At 40.1% G+C, this 26048-nt stretch overlaps 1 protein-coding gene across 1 annotated transcript; it reads left to right on the top strand.

The window, feature by feature from the left end:
- The first annotated feature begins 282 nt into the window (after window positions 1-282).
- On the top strand, window positions 283-25576 carry ptpn9b (protein tyrosine phosphatase non-receptor type 9b). The gene is made up of 13 exons (XM_088922688.1): window positions 283-344; window positions 8765-8905; window positions 9511-9600; window positions 11886-12010; window positions 12640-12745; window positions 15462-15572; window positions 17810-18471; window positions 19843-19936; window positions 20936-21005; window positions 21279-21357; window positions 21456-21606; window positions 22388-22595; window positions 23789-25576. The coding sequence occupies exons 1-13, from the start codon at window positions 312-314 to the stop codon at window positions 24010-24012; spliced, it is 2094 nt and encodes a 697-aa protein (XP_088778814.1). The 5' UTR covers window positions 283-311; the 3' UTR covers window positions 24013-25576.
- The last annotated feature ends 472 nt before the right edge of the window (window positions 25577-26048 follow it).

A 26048-nucleotide genomic window follows, 5' to 3' on the forward strand; every position in this document is an offset into this window, starting at 1 on the left:
ATCTTCCTCGCCTTATTTTTTTTATTGTATCTTATCATTTGTGCTCACACGACTCGCATAATAAATGCACGGGCGAACCTTTTCATTGAAAACCAATGAAAGGTCTTTTTTAAGAATCTGTCAAATCCAGGGGTTATGCGTAATTGAAGATATAACACCGGGTCCACGTAGAGAAATTATTATTTATGAGGTCTGCACTGGCACGCTGTCCGGCTGCGCGCACCCGCCGCTCGGGGGCCCGGTTTGGTGGTTTCAGAGCGAGGCTGGGGGGGGCGGAGCCGCCACCGCAGAGCTGTTGCTGAGGCTGCAAGATGGCGGAGGGTCTGACAGCCCAGGAGGAGCTGGTAAGAGCGGGGTAATGGTGTCTTTTATCCCACCTTTTGCCCGATGGCGCTTGTGTTCTTTGAAGACATTACCGCGGCAGGTAGTACGACTGTGGCTTGTGTTGTTGATGGTGCCGGGGCTGCTCAGATCCCTTATTTATCGGGGGGGTAGCTATCAAAAGCTGGAGCATGTCTTGATAGTAAAAGTGGGTGGGAGGGACAGATCGAGGGAGGAGTGAAGAAGGCCCAGTCTTGTCTATTGCGATAATTCTTTCTTTAAGGCTCTTTTTTGGGGGTTTTCCTTTTCCTTCTTATTTAACTATCAAGAATATGCAGGACGTGCAAACACATGTCCTTATTTTGCACATGACACTCGGTCTGTGAAAATGATGTTGCTGTGTTGTGAATACGGATTCCTTCTGACTACATTCATAATTACCCACTTATTGGAAATGTTTCCCGGCCCCCATTTTTGAAAGCCTTTATATTTGTATATCTCTAGAGGTGGAAAGAGACACTTCTTACTCTGATTTCGTGATTCCGAAAGTCCGTCTACCTCAAAATTACACCCTCGAACTGGTTTCTTAATGTGGTCAAAATAAAATCAACACGTCGCTACTACAGAACTGATGAAGGGCTACAGTGCATTTGGTTTGCTGTATACTGTATGTGAAAAGAGGTTTCGTTATATTGTTAAAAGTTGGGGTATTAATATTTAAGTTGCCATGCAAGTGTCAAAACTGTTTTTCTTATGCAATGTTTGTTGTGGGTATTGTAGAGGATTTAAATATGTTCAGAGCTTGGTAGGGTGTGCTACATGCAACTTTTGGTGCAGTCTTTAGAAAATTTAAGTACTGTACTGCATTGGGAGTGTCTGACAGCAGGCTGCAATTAGCACTCTTCAAAAAATAGAAATTCCTGCAGTGCCAGACATCCTGAGGCTGGTCTTCATAGTCACTTGCAGCAGTACAGGTACAGACACGATTCAATAGTACTGTACCTGCTGAGAGTTATTTATTTTTCTGGTGCCAGAAAAATGGTTCCAGACCATCTTTTGAATGTTTATCAAGGCTCTAAATGTTGATGTCAATTCTTGAATTCCATTACTCTGAGTAGTAGCAGTATCACCGGAATGCAAAAAAGAGGTAAAACTATAGAGCTCAGGAGTAATAATAGCTTACACACTTTTCAAAGCACAGGTAATGGTGACTCTCCTCCACCACCACCAATGTGCAGCACCCACCTGGATGATGCAGTGGCAGCCAAAGTGCGCCAGTACCTCACCACACTCCAGCTATCAGTAGGGAGGAGAACAGAGTGATGAAGCCAATTCATAGATGGGGATTATTAGTAGGCCATGATTGGTAAGGGCCAATGGGAAATTTGGCCAGGATGCCAGGGTGACACCCCTACTCTTCTTCAAGAAACAACCTGGGATTTTTAATGCCCACAGACAGGACCTAGGTTTTAGGTCTCATCAGAAGGTGCCTTTTTACAGTATAGTGTCCCCATCACTATACTGGGGCATTAGGACCCGCACAGACCGCAAGATGAGCGCCCCCTGCTGGCCCCACTAACACCTCTTCCAGCAGCAACCTTAGTTTTTCCAGGAGGTCTCCCATCCAGGTACTGGCCAGACTCGCACCTGTCCAGATGTGAGTTGCAGGGTGATATAGCTGCTGACTGTGATCTGAGTTCCAGTATGACACAATAATATACTTGGAAGTTCTCATAATGTTAAAGAAGGTAACAGAATAGGCCAGTTTTCCATTCATCCTTTTATTCCTCATGAGGTTTGTAGCAACCCTGTGCTTCTCCCAGAAGAGACATGCCTTTGGAAAGTGGGGCGAAACTGTAGGAAAATCCCTGAGAAACAGGGAAAAACATGCAACATTCTTTACTTTTTATTCAAAGTGGTTTTAGGAACCAAGAGCGGGCAGTCAAAGTCAATTTGCATTATGAATTTAAAATGGGAATTATTTGTTCAGGTTCTGCCAATACAGTAGTATTGATGATTAAACGACTCCTTATTTTGCTAAAATGGCAAGTTATTGAATTCAATTTTTGCCTGCTTCAAGAAAATAATTGTTTTTAAAGTTTGCCACTAGCTTCCTGCAAAACGAATGGCATTTCATTACAAGTGGGCGCTGTAATTTATGTCCCAGGGAAGCAGTTAAAAGGGGAAACCAAATGTTAAGTCGAGTGAAAAATGTACAGTTATGGTCACTGCATTTTAGAAATGATACATCAGCTCTGGACAGGGGTGCGGACAAGAGCAACCAGAAACATTCTGGGGCTTAAAGGAATGTCTAATATTGACAGGCTGAAGGAACTGAACCTTTCTACCCTTGAACAGAGAAGACTAAGCAGGGACCCAAAAGAAGCCTGCAGAACTTGCAAGGGTACTGCCATAGTCGTACCCCACAGGAAACGCAAACGCCGGTAGAAACTACGTGGAAGTGCACTTAAAACTGAAGGCGCGAGGCATTTCTTTTCCCAAAGAGTTGTGGGAGTAGGGAACAAGCTACCCAGCCATGTTGTTTAAGCCAACATCGGCCTTCTTTTAAGAAACAGCTGAATGGGATCATCACACCGATGAACTGCTAACTTCCAATGGGCAGAATTGGCCTGCTCTGAGAGCTGCTCTGGCCTGTAACCCTATCCCTGAGAATTTGTTTGGCCCCAGCTTAGAGATAAAAACAAAAAACAGTATGGTTATCTCTAATTGTATGGAAGGTGTGACTGTCCCATTACCAGCATCAGATGTTTGAGCACAGGCAAAACTGCTGAGTGTGCGCCTGTTAACGGGAAAGGGGAAGTCCATTATGACGTGGGAGGCTTTTCTGAGAAACAGGGCGGTTATCAGCGCATGTAGGTGTTCCCATTCATCTCATACCATTTCTAATTTGTGTTTACTTTGAGCCACGTCTAAGCCAGGCTTACGTCTTGCCTGTTTCTTTTACTGAACGCGTGGCTTTCACCTTTAGTTTTATGAAAGCCACAGTGCTTGTATTTTTGTAGCACTGTCTCTAGTCTGCACAACAAGGCTCTGGCCCCTTCTCACAGGGGGGTTTGGCCCATGTAAAATAAGATTCAGGGGACTGCTGGCTAAATTGTGAATTCTTTCATTGCTTTTCTGAAATTTGTCCTACATCCAGTTTAGCGTGGGTCAGGCCTAAGCTCCCGAGAGATTAACTAAAATAGTCAGCATGCACATATTCAGTTTGATTGTTTGGAAAATCAGTACTGAGGTTGTAGCAAAAGACCATTCTCCTGTTATGCCCCCAAGCTCTGGAACTCTCTCCCCAAGGATATCAGAGTCACCTTCTCTAAACTCCTTCAAATCCAGCCTCAAAACCCTCTTCTTCAGAAAAGCCTTTACTTAACTGGTTCCATTCTTCACCTCCTCTGCTTTTCTTAGTACCACCATCCACGGTCTCCTCTATATATTGTTATTGTGTTTTATCTTGTGTATTCTTCTTATTTATTGTTATTGTCATCCTGTAAAGCGCTTTGAGAAGCCACCTTTAAAGGCGCTATATAAAATAAAGGTTTTTTTAATTATTATTATTATTATTATTATTATTATTATTATTCAGTCATCATCCTGTATATGAAAGGACCTAATCAGGGATTGAACCTTTAGTTTTGCTGGATCCATCCCCCTGCCTTTACATTTTATTACCTGCTGGATCTTTGTGCGTCTTTCCACCTGGTCAGAATAGAGGGCTCCCTTGGCCAAATCATCATCCATAACGTAACGTTGATCTGGTTTCTTGAGATGGATTCATTTGAGAATGTTAATAGTGAGACTCAAAACACAGTGCGGGTAAAAGGCATGTATAACTTTTGGAGAAACAAAAGTTTTGAATTTCAGGGCTTGGCCATTGTCTGTGGTTTACTTGCCACTTTTTCTTCACAAATTTAAGATTAGATTAGCCCGATATATATATTTTGTCATTTCAGCGTTTCGTGGCCATCCGGAAATAAGCTGTAATTTAGTGTGAAGCTCTAAAGGTTAAGAGGGAGCCGTGGGATCTTGACCTGGTGGAAGGACATGCATGTCAAGGGATTTGTGTCATTATTATTGCATGTTGGCATCTAATTAGGCCATATATAATTCATATGGCTGCACCTATATACTTCATATACCACACAGCTTTGGTCAAATGTGCAGAGACGTATTTAGACCTAACATGCTTATCATTGGAAAAGAAAGTGTGAGTTGAAGCTAGCTGAGATGGCAGAAGATCTTATCTTTTTGAGATCACCTCTATTAATAAGACAGGTTTTTTTTTTTCCAAGTGAAAGCTGTCTGCGTAAAACATTTTAAAAGAGGACGTCAGATACTGTAATATTGCACAGAAGACGTATTTAAGAAATGGCAGTTACTCGCCCGATTTAGAGACTGGGAGATTCGAAACTCGCCAGGTTGTGCCTTTTCTGAATCACGGAAATGTTATTTTTGAACGTGTCAGAATGCAGGGGTTTATCAGTTGGACTGGTTTGTAATACTTTTGCGAGGATTTAAAACAGCCAAGAAAATGTATTAAGAAAACGTTTATTGGACATTTAGTGTTAAATTTTGCTTTTGACAAGAAGCCTGGGACCCCCATGCAGAGTGAGGAGTTAACCAAAGAGCAGCTGCAAACGTAGTGATGGGGTGGAGGAGGAATAGAAAATAGATGTGAATCGGAAAATTATAGTCTTTATATATATTTTAATTTAGGAAATTACAGCAGGAATGATCAGTTTGCCTCAGCTGTCCTAAATTGTGAACTTGGCTGCTGTCATCCCCCCCAAACCTTTTGTTGTTAATTCCACTTATCCAGATTTGTGATGGCCGGTCATCGTTGAAACTGTTATACACCACAGCAACACTAGCAGGGCATGAGGTGGCACACTTCTGACCTTTTCAAACCTGAGGTTTGAAACCTGTAATGTAACTCGGCATGTTATCTCTTGGACAAGTGTTGAACTGAGATCCTGGCTAAGTGGTAATTAAAAGTCCAGTGACACTGTTCAAAAGAGGAGTGGATGTTAACCCTGGTGGCTTGGCTAAACTCCACTCTACAGAGAGTTCCCCATTCATTAACTCGAAAACATTTTCCAATACATCTCCACTTATATTTTCTGACCTGCTGTGTGCTGGGGCTACTGGCATAGAATGACTGGCTTACTTCACCGAGGTTGGTATTGCACTTAAGTGGCAGCTCCAATATGTGCCTCCCCATTTGTAAAGCACTTTGATCCTTTGAGATATACTGTAAAGTGCTATATAGATGCAGTTACCACATGAACCGAACTGTCATGGCTAAGCCTGCAGAACGCTCACCCATGGACTGTAGCAAATGTATTTATTTGAAGGCTTTAAGTTGTCCAAGAATTTTGTTTTTCTGATTGTCATTACTCACTTAGCTCCTTAAATAGCATTTCTTTTTCAAGTTCCGGGAGTATATAAGGAATCTGGAGAGACATAAATTACAAAGTTACAAAACAGCATGTGTTTGGAACACTTTACGAGTTTATCACTTGACATTACTGACTAATGTACTGCATCAGAAATCGCCCTGGTAAACATTGTAGGGCAGAGCTGTTTTTGTCAATGTTTTTTTCCAGAACAAATGTTTTTTTTTTTGGTAATGACTGTACACAGCTTTTGGCCTCCAGAAATAAACAGAAAAAGATGTTGACGCAGGTAATAAACATTCAGACACATGCTGGAGGACATCACACTGTGATCTTTTAAAATTCCGTTTGCTGTCTAGAGGGTCGCTTACTGTAGGTGATCTTTGTGGTCTCAATGTTCAAAATGTTCTCATATTTTTGAGTTTAGTTTTTTTACCCGTGTTGGTTCCTGGAACACTTAGAGTTAAATTCCTGAATGTTCTGTTTCTGCCATGATTTTGCATTGATGCTTAGAATTGGTGTTTGTCCATAGTCCCAGACATCTCAACTCCATTTAACTTCCAAAATGCAGTAATTGTAGTAATCATTGTAGGCTCTATGGCATTTCCATATCCTACTGCCCAAGTATGTTGAATACTTTATTATGTAGGCACAGTATAATTGTTTTAGTTGTTTACTGATCGGTAAAAAAAAGATGTGATGCGTTTATCATGATACCTTTTATTTGTCAATTTGGTCTTTTGTCCTTCTAGAATTTAACATTTTTTCAAATTAGCAGGATAAGGGAAAATAAAGTCTAACCTAGTTGCACTGTTTGCTGTGGGAGAGAAATGAAATGCTGAAAACTGCTAAGGAGGGTGTCTGAGCTGTGGGCTGTAGCTGACGGCGGGTGTCGTTTAAGTTCATGGAAGACTCACTATGTTGGCCTGGCTTTAAACATAAACTGGACAGCTACAGTACATGATTAAAAACAAGTGAATTAAATTATAGTGCTTTGTCGCTGGATAAATATGTTCTTAAATATGTTCCTGCGAAAGAAAAATCCCAAGACCACTTTGGTCGAGAATGCCCGATGAACCAGCAGACAGCAGGGAGTCTGACTGATTACTGGAGCAAGATGCAAATGAATCTGCACATGATGCCATTGACTTCGCAGTAAATCGCAAAGAAGCCTCGTGTAAAAAAAAAACCTGTTGTGTTTAGACAAGATTGTGGAGTCTGGTAACAATGTATCCTCGGACAGCGGGTTCAATTAAAGAGTCGATTTTTCTTTGTGAGTGTGTTGCAGAAATGGAAGATGCCAGATCTTCATGAATGTTGTGATCTGTTGAATGAGTTATTTTTAACACTCCTGACAAGCACTCGCTTTTTCTTTTCTTAAACACACTAAAACAGTCTCGCAGTAAGGGAAGTCCTAAAGAGAGCAAGGCTTACAGCATAAACTGTCATCCAGCACAAGAAGCTTATAAAGCCTATAAATACTTTGATGAAATACGACATCCCACATTAAACGGTTTAAGATATTGAAGTGGGTAAGAGAAATTCAGAGGGCCTTTCATATAAGACCTCTAATGGCTTCAGTCAGTATCTAGTAAAGAACATGTGCTTGTCAACAGTATATTCTTTCTAATAGATTGAATAATCTTTTCTCCTTAATTCCGGGATTGACCTGTTATTCTCTCTGGGTCTCTTGTCAAGGTTTGCGTTGAGACTCTCAGGCCAAAAATGAAGTGACTTTTAATAGCATTAAATGTGTGTTGGAAAATATCTAATCCAGATTCTAAGTTATAGTATTTCTTGGAATATAAGTTGTTCCCTTACATGGAAGTGGTTATCATTTTAAGTTGGTTTAGTGGAAAAAAAAACTTCTTTAGCTTCCTTAATTTTAAGCACTGTTGGCTTATTGTTTACATATAAAGGCTCTTATTGTTTCCATGAGCAACAGAGATTTAATAACCTATTTTTTTTCTTTTAAAATACTCTGTTCTCCAGCACATCAGAATGCCAGTTTTTAAAACTTAATTAATATGTGAATTTTGGGTATAAAGAATTTTAAAAGCCCATTCATTGTCGAATATAGACTGCTTTTCCTTCATTGCATCTAGCTAGGGACTAGACCTAAGCCATAATTTAATTTTTAAACTGAGATAAATTACATACTGAATTTGTTAGCTTTTCAGCCGCTATACTTACAACTAGCCCACTTTGCGTTGTAGTCCCACTTGGCTTTGCCAATAAGGAACTGTATTTATCATTCAGGCTAGGCTACTGTAATACAAGTTCAGTGTTTTTGAGGTGTTTGAAGGCTATTTTTGAAACCCAATTATGTGTCTAATTTATCTTTGTAAAATCCACGAGCACATGCTTCAATATGTATCAAAGCTGTTAGCATATACTGTACGATAAAATTACCATGTGTCTACAACCTGTGGCTTCTGATATGTTATATACTGTAGGTTACTATATCAAATTAAATGTTAGTAATCTGGATATCCACTGTTTGTGGTACTTGTTGAGTTCTTATAGTAAACGGTCCAAATCTACCCCCACACACACTGGGCCTGGGCAGTGGCCATCCAGGCTGTGGGCTGTCCCTCATGGAGTTAGTTTCCTTGTTTCTCTGGCCTAGTGTGCAAATTGTTAAAGAAGAAAATGTCTTCGGACTACATTTTTCACGATGGGCAGCCTTCAGTTATACTGATGGCGACCAGAGACTCCTCATTACTCAGGTGGGGCCCAGTTGTGTTTCAGCTGGTTCTGGCTACTCCCAGCTCAGTTTCACTGCCAAACACTGATTACCTTGAGTTTTACTTGAGCTCAGTGTTTTGTTTTGTTTCTTTTATCCGAAGGAATAATACGACTCTATCAAAAAAACTCTTTGTTCACCGTTTCAAAAACAGAAACGAAGTGAGGTACTTGTGCAAAACCTATACTGCTGCTTCATTACGCATCAGTGACTTTGGAGCTGACCCACTTCAATTAACAGACGAGCTCAAAGTAAAAAGTTAATCGCTTCATTCTTTTTGTTACAGGCTCTGGAAGAGTTTTTCACGGAACTGAAAAACAGAGAGCAACCCAATGTTGTCTTGGTATCCCATAACACTGCTGTGAAGTTTTTGATGGCAAGAAAGTTTGATGTCTCTCGAGCCATTGATTTATTTCAGGCCTATAAAGTAAGGATGCTTTTCTTACTTAGGTATAACTCAGGTTTTCACTGTTTTTCCCACATTTCTTGATGCATATTCTTTATTTAAGGTAGTCATTGACCTGTGTTAAATTTAAGTATTGGTTAATTGTAAATAGTCTTGACACTCACACTTGTGTTTTTATAGTATACAATTAACATTGTTATATATCCTCTTTAACATAAAGCTCAGCTAGGTATTCAGTTAAGCCAGCACTAATGATAGAAGCCATAAATAGGATTAGACACTTATGAGCAGCTCATTCTGTTCTTATTTTAATCCCAGTTAGTCAACGGAATAAAGCAGTGTACTTGGTTTTTACCTTAAAATGCCTCAATCTCTTTCCCAGTCTTAACTGAATAATGCTTGTGTGTTTGCCTTCTCTCCCTTAATGTTTTTGTGAATCTGTGGTTTCTCATTTTATTATCGACTGGTGATCATGCACTTTAAATGGGGCACAATGAGGGAGATGATACCCTTCTTTAATCTGAACACAAACGGTTTTATTGAATAAGTTACAAAGAACTTATTTGTAAATGTGTGACCAGTTTTGCAGGTCATTCATAAAATGTTGCCCTTGTTTTCCTGCTCAGAACACAAGATTAAAAGAAGGAATTTACAACATCAACCCTGATGAGGAGCCGCTTCGATCCGAGCTCCTGAGTGGGAAATTTACAGTCCTAGTAAGTATGATTCTTCTGTTTCATTACTGTTGTTACTTAAACGTTTCAAAAAATGTTAATACATTTTCTGTCTGAATCTTCCTGGATGAGTAATACAGGTGAATGTCATGGTTTGGAACAAGATAAATGAATAAGCAACTGGAAAGGCATTTACCATTTGGCTGCAGTAAAAGTAGCTCAGGGATGAACATTATTATCCTTTACTAATGGTGTTCTGTGTTTTTTTTCACGTGAATTCCCTATAAACATACCTTTGCCCAATTCTGCTTCCCAGTAAAAAAAAACACAATCTGCCTCTTAAATCATTTCCACTTCATGTTCTAATTTAATATCGCAGGCGGTGAAGGTTTTACCTCATCAGTCCCTCAAGCGGAGTTCACAGGTGACACTAATCCCTAGTCTCAGAGCCCACGACAGTGCAGCAGTTTGCTAACCGATACATGTGTGTTTGTAAATGGCTGTGTTTGTATTTGCCGAGATTCTTTTCAGCAGAAGAGAGGTGTACGTAGTTGGAAATAATCACAGCCGATATTATAAACAGTTCTGGTTAAAGATGAAAACTTCCTGTGCTGTGAGAGCAATTAATGCTTTAGTATGAGAATACTGCAAGACCTGATGTGTGGAGAGCAAAACTTTGAATCTTTTAGTCAGGTTAGTACTATCTAGCCACCAGAGCTATTCGGCCGTGAATAATCCTCCACTCGCTACTTAAGGCCTCTCACTTGGAAAAGTTTCTAATTTCTTCTCTCTCACCCGGAATAGACAGCAGCTCTCGGTTCCAGGCTCAGCCACTCCACCCCAGGGTGTCTCCCAGCAACTTGTCAGGTGGAGGAAACCAAACTGCTCTAATACATTTTGGCTAATTGGGATTTAATGAAGTCGCATTGAGTGCTCATTGCATTTTAAAAGGAAGCATGGAGCAGTATGTGTGGATAAGGAAGGGTTTTGTGCAAACCTATTGCTTAGAGTTGTAATGGAAGTTTTAAAAACATGATAGTATAGAAAACCTTCAACCTTGACATACGTGCTTGAAATCATTTTCAGTGTCCTGTTGCAGTCATTTTGAATGTATGTGATGTGATTTCCAAAGGTTCGCAAAGTTTTGCTTATGTCTCTCTGATTCGTTTTTTTAGTTTTTGAACCAGTCATTTTTCATGCCCCTGAAAATAACTGACTTCATTTGCAGGGTTTGCTTTTAGTACCAGTTGGAAATGGGGGTTGCCTTCATGATACTGCTGTTTTCAGTAGTTAGAACTGCTCCTGATTCAGTGCTACCTATCATCAGCCTGAATATTTAATTATGTGTTGTAGGAAAAGTAAGTTGTTTAAAAGACTTGCAGTTTCTTGTATTTAAAAGACATGCAGGTGAACAGTATGAAATCACTTTTATGCAACTATCAGATCTTTCAGAGAAAGAAAAGACAAATAATTCACAAAACCTTTTTTGGAAGAAATGCACTAATCAAAAGAAATGTTGGTGGGGGGTGTTACTAAAAATGTATGCACCCTTTTCAGGTTGTCTTGTGCTCAAAGGCAATAAAAAAAGAATGTTGCATATTTCTTAGGTTACTAGAACTTCAGTAGAAGGAAGTCAGATGGGACTTGACCCAAATGTCACAAGTTTTTTTTTTCCAGCTTTTCTGTAAATTAAACATGTAACTTCATGCAAGAACCTCTAAATCTGTTGGATATAATGCTTATCTTAAGCCTTAACTAGGTTCTGAAATTCTGTCTGCCTCGTGTGTGTGCCAGAAATCTTTCTCAAGAATAAAGGGCTTTTGTCATCGGAGCAACAGGGAATAGTCTCATTAGGTGAAAGTTAAAAGCAAGAGTTTTATCACCAAACGATAAAAAAGAAAAGATGTATTTGATACTCTTATGTAGAAAATTGTAAAATAGCTAAGACCACAGCTGTGAAAGGTTTAGAAAAAGAAGTGAAGGCTATCTGATTTAAGAAGCAGTAGAAGTAGGTAGCCCATATTATCTTATGTATTTAATATATCTTAGTTTTAAACTCTCAGCTAGATAAACTGGTACCATAGTCTCAGCTTCCAAAGCAGTTTGTGCTCCGATTCACAGTACTGTATTGAGGCAAGATGTTAATGGCTTTGTTGCTCTGGTGAATTTTAACGACGTGGTTTGTCTTCAGGTGATTTTTGTTATGTATCTGCTGGCATGTCTAGTGCTTTTAACATTCTCGTGTCATTTCTTTAGAATATGGTGAATGCGTTCGATCTGATTGTGCTGTGTGTCACTGTTATTGAGCCTTTTAATGTCTGTGTTAGCCTGGGAGAGATGCAAAAGGAGCAGCGCTTGCCTTGTTCACTGCCCGTCTCCACAGACCAGACATCACTACACACAAAGCTGTGCTGCAGGCCATTATCTACCAGCTGGACAGAGCTATTGAAAGGTATCATGAGGAGCGTCGTGAAATATTTTTCGCTCGTACAGTGCTGCAGAAGTCCGTGGTTGCTTGCTGCTTTGCGTATTTTGTTTTCACTGAATTTGCAAAGAATGCATCATCAGGTGCTTGATCTGCAGCACTGAGGCTGTGGGTAAATATGGAGGTAGTGTACTGGGTGCGTCTGTATTGGTACTGTACCCATGCAGGTGGGAACCTTAGCTTTAAGAGAGCAGGTTTTCCCTCCATTTAGAGAGACTTAACTGTTAGATGGAATGCCAGAGCCTCCATATGTGCCAACAAGTGTAAACCTATTCATTGTGTGTGGGATTGGCAGATGAAAGTCTTTGCAGTCATTTGTAGGCCTGGTTATCAAACATTTGATCTTGCTGGTTGCAAGATCCACTATCGTTTTGCAGTGAAAATGTAGTGATGTTTTTTTAGCCATTTAAGGCCAGTTCTCTTAACCTCAAGATGTTAAGACTATTCTTTTGGTATTTTAATAATAAAAACAAATCACTAAAATAAGATTATTATTAAGTTAACCTTTGTCAGCGGGTGCCATCATCTGATGTTGCGATTTGAAAGTCTCGTGTTTGTTGTATCTGCATTATAATGTTCTTTCCCCTTTTTCCCAGTATACAGACACAGCGAGCGGGTCTGATATTCATCTATGACATGACCCATTCGACATATGGAAACTTTGATTACGAGCTGTGTGTGAAAATTTTGAATCTTCTGAAGGTAATTTTTTCTTAAGAATAGTGTGAATTTCTCATCCTTGTCTGTTAAAGAGGAAACGCATTGCTTATAATTTGTCTGCTTTGGTTTCATTGGACAGCTTTGAGTCAGTGTTTTAAAATGAATCCTAAGTTTACATGACTGCCATCCTCTGTTTTTTTTTTTCCAACCTTGAGAAAGCTTTTTCTTAGATGTTTTTAGTAGAGGACTGATTTGAAGGGCCATTTTTAATCCCATACTTCATTACTGTGTGTGTTGTTTTGTTGTCTGCTGTACTGTATACAGTATTTGTCTGTCTTCTGTTTTTTATTTTGCTCTCGTGTTAGCTTTTTTTGATAAGCTGTGCAAAGTGGGTGAGCTTGGAAGGATAGGCTTACTTTTTAAGAATGTTTAGCATTTGGTTCTTAAGTAATAAAGGTATATTATAAATGTTGTTCTAATCCAATGCTCTCAAATAGTGCACTATTTGTTTTAATGGTCAAACATGGGTATGGTTACTAGTGACTGTATCACAGTAAATGAAGGAGAGTATAAAGCTTGTGACTAAGGACAATAGGATATCCTGTTCTGAAGAGGATTATTTTATAAAAAAAGTCAAGGAGCAGTTAAATCAAGGAAGAAAAGAAAATTTGTAAAGTATCCAAAGAGCATTTAAACCGACATCCTAAAAATCAGCATAAAACAAACCAATATCTTTAATTTACAAACTGGCATTAAGAGGCTTGAAGACAAAAAAGAAATATCTGTCCAGGTCTGGGTTATTCAGATAGCAGAACATGGCCACAGTAGTCGTTGGTTTCAGAATATCTCCTATGTACAGTTAAATACATTATGTCAATAAAATGTAAAAATGTCCAAAGGGAGGTAAATACTGTACTTTTGATTGCCATTGTTATTGTCATGTATTTCACTGGGGTTTTTTTTTGTCATTGTTTGATAGAAAACACTCCATAAATTGTCAAAGTGAAAACAAAAGCCTACAGGTCCTCTTAAATTAGTTATAAATATAAAATGGAAAATAATTGAGTAAATATTCTCCCGCTTTTACTATGACACACCCACAGTAAATAGGCTCTGATGCAACCAGTTGTCTTGAGAAGTCACAGTTTGTTGAACGAACTGTGCAACTAGGGTGTTTCACACGGTTTCAGGATAAAAATACCCATCTCTGGGAAGAGAATGTGTTTTCACTTTGTCATTATAGAGTGTTTGTGTTGATGAATGGTAATCACATATAGATACAGTAATGTGTGAAAACATCCAAGGGAGGTGAATAATTTTGATAAATGTGGATCCACATCATCCCTGAATTAGACATTTATCCATTGCTCTCCGTTCCCAAACATTGAATCAAGGGATGTTAGTTACAAAACTGTATTTATATCGCAGATATCACTGCTCTGGAATCAATCCAAAGAGCAACCAGATCCACTCAGGGACTTAAAGAAATGTCCTGCATTGATACACTGAAGGAAATGAACCTTATTAGTCTTGAACAAAGGAGAATACAAGCGCATCTGATAGCATCTGAACTATTCAAAAACCTCAAGGGCATTGACAATGTGAACCCAGCGGGTTTCTTCAGGAATGTTGGTGCAACACGAACCAGAGGACAAAGCAAGAAACTGCATGGATGTGCATTTAAAATCGAGGTCGGGGGGAACTTGTTTGCCCGAAGGCTACTTAATTCTGCAACAAGTTCCCCAGCCATGTTGTTGAAGCTGATCCCCTGGCTTCATTCAAGAAATGGCTAAAAGAGATCCTGCGATCAGTTCATGAATAAATCTGAAACAAGCAAGAGTGCCTCCTCTCATATGAAACTGTTCTTGCTCTGGTAGTGGAGTTTCACACACTTCTCTCATTTGGAAGGAGTCAGTTTTGGACGGTGGGTTTGTATTTGTCATTGAACAATCGTGGATGCTCAAAAATTGCCGATTGAAAGCATAAACCTGTGGGATGCATATTATTGAATAGTAAAAATGAGGAAGTCTCTTTATGTGCAACGGCATATGAGACATGAGCGTAAAATGCGTTAAAACAGTTCACGCACACATGGGGAAGGTTGCTGCACTTTCACAAGAAAATAGTGAATACTTCAGTGTTTTAAAACCTATTCATTGCTTTTGCTTAGGCCACAGAATTGTTTGGTAGAATCTAGTAACAGTAGCCACACTTGACCTCATACAGTGAATTGAATTGGTGAGAAGTTAGCAGTGCAGTCCAATTCCTCTTTCCTAATGTTCAGCATTTGTTGAAGGAGTGTTTTCAGCTGTCATTTTTATATAATAATCGTACTTCCTGCATAGTGGGGCATTACGTTGTTGTACTGCTAAACTGGGAGTTTTGACTGTATCATCTTGAAAGATCTTTTTGTTAAAAATAGCGTAAACATGATCACTGCAGTCTTACCAAGTGCTGCCCTGTAGTGCATTTGACATAGCAGTCATAGGAAATTGTTTAGAAATGGTCTTTCATATTAGATATTGAATTGTTTTTAAATGTAAATCTATTATCTTTAACATCTTATTGCCAGTTTATATTGTTATAAAGAACTATGTGCTGGTTCACGGGTATTTTACACTCCTCGATATGTAAAATGTTACCCTCATGGGGGTTGCCACATTCCTATCCCCTCTGTTAATTTCCCCAGTGGATGCGTGTGCATGTTTCTCTGTAATATTCCTATGAAGAGGTCTTTCATGTATTTTTCCTTCACTAGGGTGCATTTCCAGCCCGGCTCAAGTGTGTGTTCATCGTCTCCTCTCCGCTGTGGTTCCGCGCACCCTTCGCAGTTCTCAGGCTGTTTGTGAGGGAGAAGCTACGTGAAAGGGTATCCTATTTCATTATCCCAGGCTCCATTAAGTATTTCTAAAACCTGTCTGTTCCATACAATTTCCACTTCCACTTCATTCCCTTTCCTAATCCCGTCCTTGAATTGAGCCTTTTAAATCATGCAAGGTGCCTAATATTAGCAGACAGGCAGTAAGCCTGTAACTTAACATGGACCACCAAAAGCTATGGTGCAGTTGTTGTGGAAATGGAAAAAATTAGAATGTAGCAAGTCTTCCTGTTCAGACGTGTTCAGTATTTGTTGTGGGTACAGTACTATGCCTCTCGGTATCATTTTTTACCTTCCTGATACCAAGAAAGCCAGACAATGCCATCTCGTTCACTGTTTTGAAACAGGAACAGTGGACTAGATATGTGTGGCCACCGATATGTTTATGTCTTCCAGCATTGAGTGCTTCCCTGTTTTCACTCTTTTGCTTATTGCTATTCAGAATGACAGCAGTATTTAAGGATAGCTAAAAATAGTTCAAAATGAAATATCACATTAAGAAAAAACATGTATGGTTACTGTGTCTAAGGATTGTAAATTAATTTTCTGTGACCCATTTTAATTTCAGGAGCAGGCAACAAAAAAACTATTCTTTCACTCTTAATAAAGCTCATCAGCGTTGTATAGCAATATTTTGACTGGTAAAAAGGACTTTGTTTTAATAAGGAGCCATTCAGGGTTATGGTATCCCAAAGCAAAACAGTAATGTGAATTATGGGACACATGCACATTAATTAGCTATGACATCTTTCACCATGTGAATCAACACGTCTAAAGACGTTTAATTCTGCTCCACATGAGAAAGTGAAATCCCGTAAATCATATTAGTATGTAATATTATGTTGCTTTCTTCAGGCCAGTGAATAATATATCTGTGGTAAAGGTTAATTGGAGTAAATAAACATAGGCTGTGTTGTTTTAATCCACTGCCAGTGACTATACACCATATGTACAGACCATCTTACATGACCCAGAGGAAAAATGTTCCATTGAATTCTTAAACAACCTCTCACAGTATCATCGATTGGATAGACGGTAAGCAAGCTTGTGAAGACAGTCCATTTGCCAAATTAAATTAAAAATACAACTTGGTGTATTCAATTGAAAGCTCATTTTACACGTCGCATAAACAGTCCTGTACTTTCGAAGATCGATGTTCATGTGGAATATGAGAATTTCTGATTTTATAAATTGACGGAATACTTTGTTTTCCTTTTAGTATTTCCATAGTTTAAATTATTTCAAACTTTTTTTCATCCGTATATGAGGCTCAAATCATTCAAATATAGAAAAAAGCTGTTGGCAAAAGACTACAGCTTTCATGGTTTTGTCACTTTCTCTTTTATCGATTGTCTTCAATTTGACACACAAGTCACGGGGGCTTTTCCATCTCTGTTTTTAAAACTGAAGTCAGACACGTGAAAGAAAGCAGATTTGTTAATTGCTTCCCATGTTTTTCAGTAGAAAACTGAATTCTTTACTGATGTCAGATGAAATCAGTTTTGTGCACCTGTAGTTTGCATTTCCTATGAATCTTTCTCAGCCACTGACCCCTTGTTACCATTTTACTGTGGGAGAATTTTCCCCCCTTCCTTGTGTCAGCATTCCTTAGTGGTTCAGGGTGCTGTGAAATCTTGTTTGGAAAAATTCCAAAGCCGTGTAATCCGGCGTTTCACATCTTTATGCACTTTTGAACTCCTGAGTCAGAGTTCTCTGCCAGAAGGTCTTTTGTATCATGAGTATTTGTGCAGGCAGTCACTAGCCTGACACACAGGTGGCAGCTGAATGGAGACTGGTGTTATGAAAATTGTGCTGGATGGAGCGACTTCCAGTATCTCAGAATGGTCTGTGAAGCTCCTGGTGAACAACTATTTTTTGTAGCTCCACGTGATTTGGCCCGTTTCTAGACACAGAATAGCCAAGTAATGACAAAATAAAAAGGCAAGGCACTTTACTTTAACTCGGATTCCGAGGAGTTCAAGTCTGAGACTGCGTGCCTGAAAAAATAGACATGAATAATAGACATAAATGGCCTTTTAAGTTTGGTTTACTATTAAACTAAGTAAGCAGTAGGCTTCTCCTGGTCACACAATTAATAAGGATTAAAAACATACTATAAACCTGGCTCATGTCTATTTCGTTAGAATAGCTGTTGAGATTTAGATGTGTGGTAGAATAAGGAGAGGTTGAGGCAGTGTTGTCAGTCTTTGTTCTTTATCTGTTTGAAGGTATGCACTGTGAAGGCCCATGAGCTGGCCAGCCACATCCCCATGGAATCACTGCCAGAGCATCTAGGAGGCTCTTCCCAATACAGCCACGTCGCCTGGATCCAAGCTTGTGTGAACTCCAGCCAGAGCCAGCAGAAGGGGGACTGCATGGGCAATCTCCTACACTCCTTCTCCTTGGAACAGACGCCCAACAACAGCGACGGACTGAACTCCAACTGCGCGCCGCATGCCCTGACCGACAACACCGCGCACCTGCACAATCACTACCACGAGAATCGGACTAGCAACTTCCAGGCGGACCCCAGCGCCCAGGGCAACTGCCAGCACTGGAACGGTTCAGCGCTGTGCGCGAACGTCCAGGGGGGCGACAGCAGGGACCGCGCGGCCAACGCCAACGGGCGGAGGCCCCCCCCACAGTCGGAGACGCCCCCGGACACGCCCTTGCACAAGCACGCCGCCGAGGAGGCGCACGTGCCCCCCTTGCCGCAGAAGTCGCGGCCTCTGCCCACCGCGGCCGAGCTGTCTATCCACGTGCCGGAAGGAGGAGGGATGTCCGTCCAGGAGCTAGTGCTGCATGTCAAAAGGAAAAAAAAGAAGGGCATCTATCAGGAGTACGAGGAGATCAGGAAAGAGCCCCCGTCCGGCACCTTCGACTACTCAAAGTAAGGAATCGCGTCAGGGGGTGGGAGGCATCCTTCCCAGCATGCCCTGCGGAGCAGGGTTTGACAGTACTGTCTGCTGCTGACAGCTCAGGCACAGGTGTTGGCAGCTTTTCCTCCAGATGAATGACTTTTGGCTTGAAAGCCTGTTTTCTTTGGGAACGGAGGATACAGATTGAATGAGTGTCCATTTACCCAATTGTTTTAGTTCCTTCAAAGTTCACAGTAAGATTCGGAATGTGTTTAAAGTCGAGGATCATAGCAGTAGAGTCATATTTCTGTGAGTTTCCCTAAAATGGCAGTGAGTGTCAAGCTGTAAAACTTGAACAATGTTAAAGCCTCAGCGTGTACACAGTTAACAAATGAAGCCCATTGAACCTATTTGGTAGTTAATTGGTCCATGAACTCATCCTGCTTTCCCAGCTGAAAAGCCTTCTCTCAGAGTTCAGTGCACCTCTTTGTAGTTCCCTCTACAAATGTAAAATCTTTTGCATAAATTTGTAAAATCTGTATTTAGATACTACACTATTCTCTCGAGACAATCTAGTTGTGATCAGGGCTTGTTCAAGAAAATGATTAACTTATTTTTAATTATTATTACTGCATATAATCTTGTTGTGTGAAGGCCCTGCTGTCATAGACTTGATCACAATCACAAATAACTGATTTGTTAACATTTTTGTAAATATCTATCTAGCATATCATATTTGTAGAATCTTGGGGCAGCCGGACTCACTTTGACATTTGCTATAATATAACAAGTTGTTATAACTATTGCATTTTTGCTTATTTTACCTGTGGAAAATGAAAACCCATATGACCGTCACTGGTTGTATAATAAAAAAAAAAGTCAGGCTTGCTGTCAAGAGTAAGGAAATACAGCATTTAATAACAAAGACATCTTGGCAGCAGTGAGATCCTGAATCTGATGAGAACAAGAATCTTGCCAGCATAAACACATTCTATTTCAACAGGGGGTGAGATGATATTGAATCCGTCTGTAGAGCCAAGTGATAGAGTGTAGAAATGGGTCATTGTCTAGAGTTCTACAAAATTCCAATTCCGATGGAGGCATCTTCCAAGGGTCGGTACTGAACAAATTGACTCTGCTGTCCAATTTGAAATGTTTCAGATTTTTAGAAACTGCAGGATTTGGAAGAACTGTACTGACGAAGCAGAAGAACATCTGTTTCCACTTTAACTCCTAGGTCTCTCCATGGAAGCACCTGGTGTAGGCTGCTATATTGAAGAGCCTGTTGCTGATCAAGTGTGAAACGGCAGCAGGCTGTATCCATCACTGCATTGGCCCTCTAGATTGCCTGCTGATCTCAGCTGCTAATACAAGTCACAGTACCTGCTTTTGTTTGTTTTCAGGAAGCCTTATAATCAAATTAGAAATCGGTACAGCGATGTCTTGTGTCTGGATCATTCCAGAGTAAAACTAAGCCCTGTGAATGACGAAGATGAGGTAAGTAATATTGACTTGATTGATTACCTTTTTAAGAATAAAAATAATTTTAATTATTCAATAGCAATAAAGTTGCACACTCATTGCTTTTAAGTATACAGTACAGGCTGTGCAAAGATCAAATAGTTTAAAAACTGAGAGACTTAAACACTTCTTAAACTGCATCTGCATATCTCCATTCAGTTATGGTCTCCACATTATAAAAAAACTAACGTTTTTAGGGATATTTATGTTTTCTTGAGCATAAATGGAGCCTTTATTTTTGTGCCCAGACCAGATTAAATCTCAGCTGCCAGTCCCAGCACACAAACCCATTGTATGGTAGCAATTCTTTTGGATAGAATGAAGAGACCTCTTGTAAACAGAAGAACTACCATCAAGTACCCGGTTTAAGATTCGTAGTTCTCAGCTGGGGTGAAATTCTGTTTGTACCTTGGGGAAGAAGCTTGATTCTTGAATCTTGGCTGACACCATCTCAATAAAAGATGGTGATGCAAGTGTTTATGTAGTGAAACAATGTTTAGAATTTTGAAGGGTTAACAGATTCTAATCCTGTAACTACAGTGTAGTCTGTCGACAGCGACGCAGTGTTTTTAATCCTGTTTGGTTTGTCGGACCTGCATTGGCTGAAACAAAATCTGCAATAATCATCGTTCTGCTGTTTTAGATTGCACGGGACTGAACAACAACATTTTTTGCTCATCATTTCTGGAATTCTGTGTCCTGTTCAAATCTGAATGCATTGTATTCAGCCAGGGTAATAGGTTTTCAGTGCAGCACTTGTACACTGAAAGCATGGCTGGCTAGTCCAAATGTATTCCATCTTGTCCATGTGCAGTGTTTTAGCACATCCAACACCTCAGTTGTTATCCTGATCATGTTAGTCATCAATAAGTAATTGTGGAGAATTTCTGCAGTGGAATGAAGTGTTAAGTAGTGTGAAATGCAGCTGGTTAGCTTTGTGCAGTAACCAGATATACTGTATTTATTACCTCTCAGACCTCAGATTACATCAATGCGAGCTTCATGGATGGATATAAGCGGAAAAGTGCCTATATAGCAACACAGGGTAAGTGGTTACATTTCAGAGAGCTATTTTTTTGCATGAGCCAAATTGTTCACAACCCTTTGTGGATTTTAAGAGTAAATATTAGTCTTTTTCTTGTATTATTGCACCCTTTTCCTTCAATGCCAAACAGATGGCAGTGTGGAGTAATTATGGAATTTACTGTATGGGATTTTTTTTGATTGTCTCTTTAATTTTTATTGCTTATAGAAAACTGTCCAGTTAGAAGGCTTGCCACAATGCTATATATCATGTTACTAATGTGGATTTCTTTAGGGCCTTTGCCAAAAACATTTGGCGATTTCTGGCGCATGGTATGGGAACAGAGGGTATTAATTATTGTAATGACAACAAGGTAATTACTTCAGGTCTTTCCTTCTTTGTTTCATATTTTGCTGTTTTGCTGCTGTTTCAAAATCAGAATTTCACAAAATGTACTACCATTGTTTTCAGAGTTGTGGAAAGGGGTAGAGTAAAATGTGGACAATACTGGCCTCTTGAGCCTGGCAAAATGGAGGAGTATGGGCAATTCCTAATAAAAAATGTTCACATAAAGATGTTTCAAGACTTCAAGCTTTCCCATTTAGAGGTTTACAACATGGAGGTAAGATGATGATACCTAACTATTCATTATCTTGTTCTGTGTGCTTTCGCTTTGGGGGGAAAAAAAGATACATTAATCACATTTCAAGCAGGCTGTGTTTGCAGCCTTAAATCTGGGCATTACATAATCTTAGTTTTAACAGTATGGAAAATCACATTTTTGTTTGACGTTGCCAGACCTCCTCAGTATGTAAGAAACTTGAACCTTTTGACCTGCTGTAATTTAGAAATGAGCTAGGCTTTCTTTTTCAGTATGAGCTTGCCACAGATTCCAAATTTCACGTACTTGCCTTCTTTAACTCTGGTTTTCTAACATTTTAATCTTGGGTTTTTCTTTTAATAAACACAAACGTTTGAAAAGCAGAATTGCTCTGGATTATAGGTCATTGGGTGACTACGGTGCCCTGAGTCACTTTAACACACACAGTCCTAACATTTAATTAAAATGTGAAAATGCATGCCCATCTCGTTTGAGACATTGAAGAAAACTGCTGGACTTAAAGGACACAGTCCTCAGAGTGTTCCTCGTGCTAGAGATGTCACATACACCCCTTTGCTAAATGGAAACTGGTTAAAACAGTAGCTTGAATGTGTGTTTTTTCATGTGCATATAAGTGTGGTTCCTGGCAACTACAGATGTATACATACTGTATTTGTATATATGTGCCTACATTTGTGTAGAAGTAAGATGTGACTAGAATTGTTCATTATTTTTCCTGTGAGCATTTCTAAATAGCATTTGTGGGGTAAGTAATGGTGTTTTGTTTTTTTTGGTTGTCTAGACAAAGGAGAGCAGGGATGTCGCACATTATCTGTACATGAGCTGGCCTGACTTTGGGGTTCCCAAGTCAGCCTCGGCCATGCTGGATTTCCGGGCCCAGGTGAAGCAGCACCAGGAGGCTGCGGTCCAGGCCCTGGGCTCTGAGTGGACCGGGCCAGCGGGAGGCCCACCGGTGGTGGTCCACTGCAGCGCGGGAATCGGAAGAACAGGTACTGGGGCGTGCGCTGGAGGCCGATGGTTCTGCCTGCTGGTTTTCGGCCCAGGCCAAGGAAAGCAGATGTCTTCTGTAGGCCAGAAGTATGAGCCTCAGGCTTTTCGGATTTCCCCAGGAATATCACTTATTTACACTCATGGACATAAATTTAAATGATTATGAAACATGCAGCAGACATTTGCGGTCTCTGTATACACCCTGGTGGATTTTAAAGAATCCATCACCAATCTGGACCTGCTTGTCATTTCACAGACCTGGTCTCAAGCCAGCAGAGGAATCCTACTCCGTTGGGCCTCTGAGCAAGGCCCTTAACCCCAGCTGCTCCAGGGGCACTGTACAATGGCTGACCCTGCGCTCTGACCCCAAGCTTCTCTCCCTGTCTGTGTGTCTCATGGAGAGCAAGCTGGGGTATATGAAAAGACGAATTCCTAATGCAAGAAAATTGTATATGTATAAAGTGATCTTATCTTACATGTACACACTAGACCTTGACAGACCTCGTACAGCTTTTATACTTTTTTTTTAACTTGCTTTCGAGGTTCTTGCCTCTCCGTTTCTTTCGGCCGTGTCAGACGGGTTTAAACTGAATTTCAGAACCCAACAGTTGTGTCTGTTCAACTGGCTGTCTTACTTTCCAGATGAATTTCTTTTACACTATCTTATGTCAAATAAAAATAAAAAAACAACTGGAAGTAGTAAACCAGACAGGGATGGAGAAACTGCACCTCCTTTTAGCACTGTTTTTCCCCTCCTTGCCTTCATAACCAAAATTTCAAGTTAAATGCATGGGGGAATAACAGCTCCTACAGGCATTTGCAAGTGCAGTTTGTTTTAGTGGACAGACTCTCTGAAAGATGGTAGCAGTTGAAGCACTTTCATGGTGCGCGTTTTAGGTAAAGTATTCCTTACCCCCCCCGAAAGAGGCATCCTTTTCCACAGTACACCCCGTCAGGAAAGTCGGGGTGCAAGCAGTGCCCTTCAGTTGTGGTAGCCAGCTTGAGGAATTCTTTTCAGACACCGTTTCTAAAACGGCCATCTCAAATACCTGCGCAGAGGGAAAAAAAACAAGTTTAGGTAAAGTAACGACTTGGAGATACAGAGCAGTCTCATTCTGTTCTTTAGATGTATTTGGCCCTATCTTGTATTTAATTTTTCTCTCTTTCTTTTCTTTTCTCTCTCTCTTTCCAGGTACGTTTTGCACTCTTGACATCTGCCTCTCGAGGCTGGAGGATATCGGTACGGTGGATGTGAACCAGACGGTGAGGCGAATGCGGACTCAGCGGGCCTTCAGCATCCAGACCTGGGACCAGTATTATTTCTGTTACATGGCCATCATCGAGTACGCCCAGCGCCGGGGGCTGCTGGCCCCAGTGGAGTGGTCGGACTCCGATCTGGAGACGGACAGCGAGTGAGTCCGCCCCCACCACCACCACCACCACGAGAGAGAGTCGGCGTTTCTCCGGCAGGTTCCGCGCGGGGGGGGAGGGGTTCTCCTGAGAGGAACGCTGTCGGGGCAGCGCGTCTTACGAGTCTGTAGCATTATTGACTTGCACAACCCACGGAATGGCAAACTTGAAATGATTCGTGTTCGTTTGTTTCCTCCTCCTCCTCTTCCCCTTTGCGGTTTCGTTTTGCACTTGTGCTTGAGATGTGTACACGGGGGGGGGAAAAAAAAAGAAAAAAACTTGGAACGTTTAAAAAAAAATGAAAACAAGCTTTGTCAAGTTTGAAGTTTATAAATTATGGCCTTTGTACATTATCTATGTGTCGGTATAGTTTTGTCTGTCAACTGTCCATTATTTTAGCTTTTTTGTACTGTATTAAGTGTACTCGGTGATTGTTAAAATATATACTAACCCTAATGCCAAAGGTATTGCCTAGAATGCTTGGATGTTTTCTGGATAATTGATATCATCCCTGTATATTCTTGTACCATACATTTATAATGTGCCGAAAATCTTTGACAAGCCTCATTTTAATATGATAGACTGATCATTGTTAGCCAGAGCATAGTAATCTAGCATATTTAAAGATAATATTGATGATAATACTAGCAATGTAAACCTGTGTGGTTGTTCAGGTCTTACTGAATTCAGTCGGTTTCTGGGTTACATGCATAAATTGGCCTTAACTCTTCTGATGTTTATTACACTGCCATTAAAACTTATTTTTAGGACCTGTCCATTAACTTCCTATTTTGTTAGCATTTCCTTCCTATTTATCTTCAGCTGACACTACGAGAGTGCAGTGTTTTGTCATGAGTTTGACACTGCCTTACTGTTATGTGCCTTCTAGTTATCCATGCACAATGTACATGTGTGCTAGCAACTGACGTAAACTTGCATACCAGGATTGAACATTTCTGTAATCTCAGGGGACAATTAATTGTTGCTAGTGTCAAAATTCATTTCCATGGGTTCACCGCTGTTAACGTGTCATGTTTGGTTTTTTCTTTTGTATTTTATATACTGTATTTTATTTTATTTATGTGGCTTTGTAAACTTTGACAGTATTAATAAATGATTGTTGGTACGATGCAAAAAGTAACTTTTAATTTGAGAAAGGATATTGCAGAGTTACGCTGAAGTTTTTTTTTTGCATTTCTTGCCAATATATAGAGAATACTTTAGGAAAAGGATTGATATTGTATTACAGTTATGGAAGTGAACAGAAATTTCACCCAGCATCATGTCTTGTGAATTTCTGTTATTCTGTTGGATTTCTGAAGTCTTCAGCAGGGATTGAAATCTTTTTGGAAACTATGTTCATGAATGAGGACAGTCGTTTTTGTTAATAGTAGTGGTAAGATGTTTAGTGTTTCTCTGAACACTACAATATGCCTGAACACTCAATTCTGTATGCCAGCCAGATGTCCTGAGCCACCTGGGTTCTGTTCCGATGTTGAATTTGTGAATCCAAACTGATTTTCCGTCCATATCTGATTTATAGTGTAGTAAAAATGCATATTCTGGAAAAGTATTGTGTTTGACGTCTTTGTCTTTTGCCCTCTGTCTCATTATGAAAGATTATAATAGCAGCAGTATGCAGGCCCGTGTGGAAGAACATTTCTAAGCATGTTTCTTCTTTCATGCAAGAAACCTTGTACTCTGCCCCCTCACTCCACTCCTGCTCCAGGACAGATGTCGTCTTCTCATTTTCCTTCAAGGCCTGTATATAATTCTCCACTGCCTTGCTCTTCCTACCACACCACTTCAGAATCCATGCCACAGTCTCACTAATCTCAAGAGTTTATTTCATGCAGTCCAACAGTCGTCTTGAATCTGGGGTTATGTATCAAATGCATTTCAGTGCTGCTCTGTTTTGTTTTTAAAAAACTATATAGTAGCCTACCTTTATACCACCCTGTTAAATAACGTGAAATAACATGCCTCTTATCTTTTCATGCGGTTCTCAACACACACATTGTCAGCAAAGGACAGCACAATTC

The sequence above is a fragment of the Atractosteus spatula genome, chromosome 1, assembly GCF_055471065.1.
Source record: "Atractosteus spatula isolate fAtrSpa1 chromosome 1, fAtrSpa1.hap1, whole genome shotgun sequence".
NCBI classification, from domain to species: Eukaryota; Metazoa; Chordata; class Actinopteri; order Semionotiformes; family Lepisosteidae; genus Atractosteus; species Atractosteus spatula.

Coding starts and splice junctions, on each gene's coding strand:
- ptpn9b (XM_088922688.1), top strand. CDS start 312: ATGGCGGAGGGTCTGACAGCCCAGGAGGAGCTG. Junction 345..8,764: donor TGACAGCCCAGGAGGAGCTG/GTAAGAGCGGGG, acceptor TTTTTGTTACAG/GCTCTGGAAGAGTTTTTCAC. Junction 21,006..21,278: donor TGCCTATATAGCAACACAGG/GTAAGTGGTTAC, acceptor GGATTTCTTTAG/GGCCTTTGCCAAAAACATTT.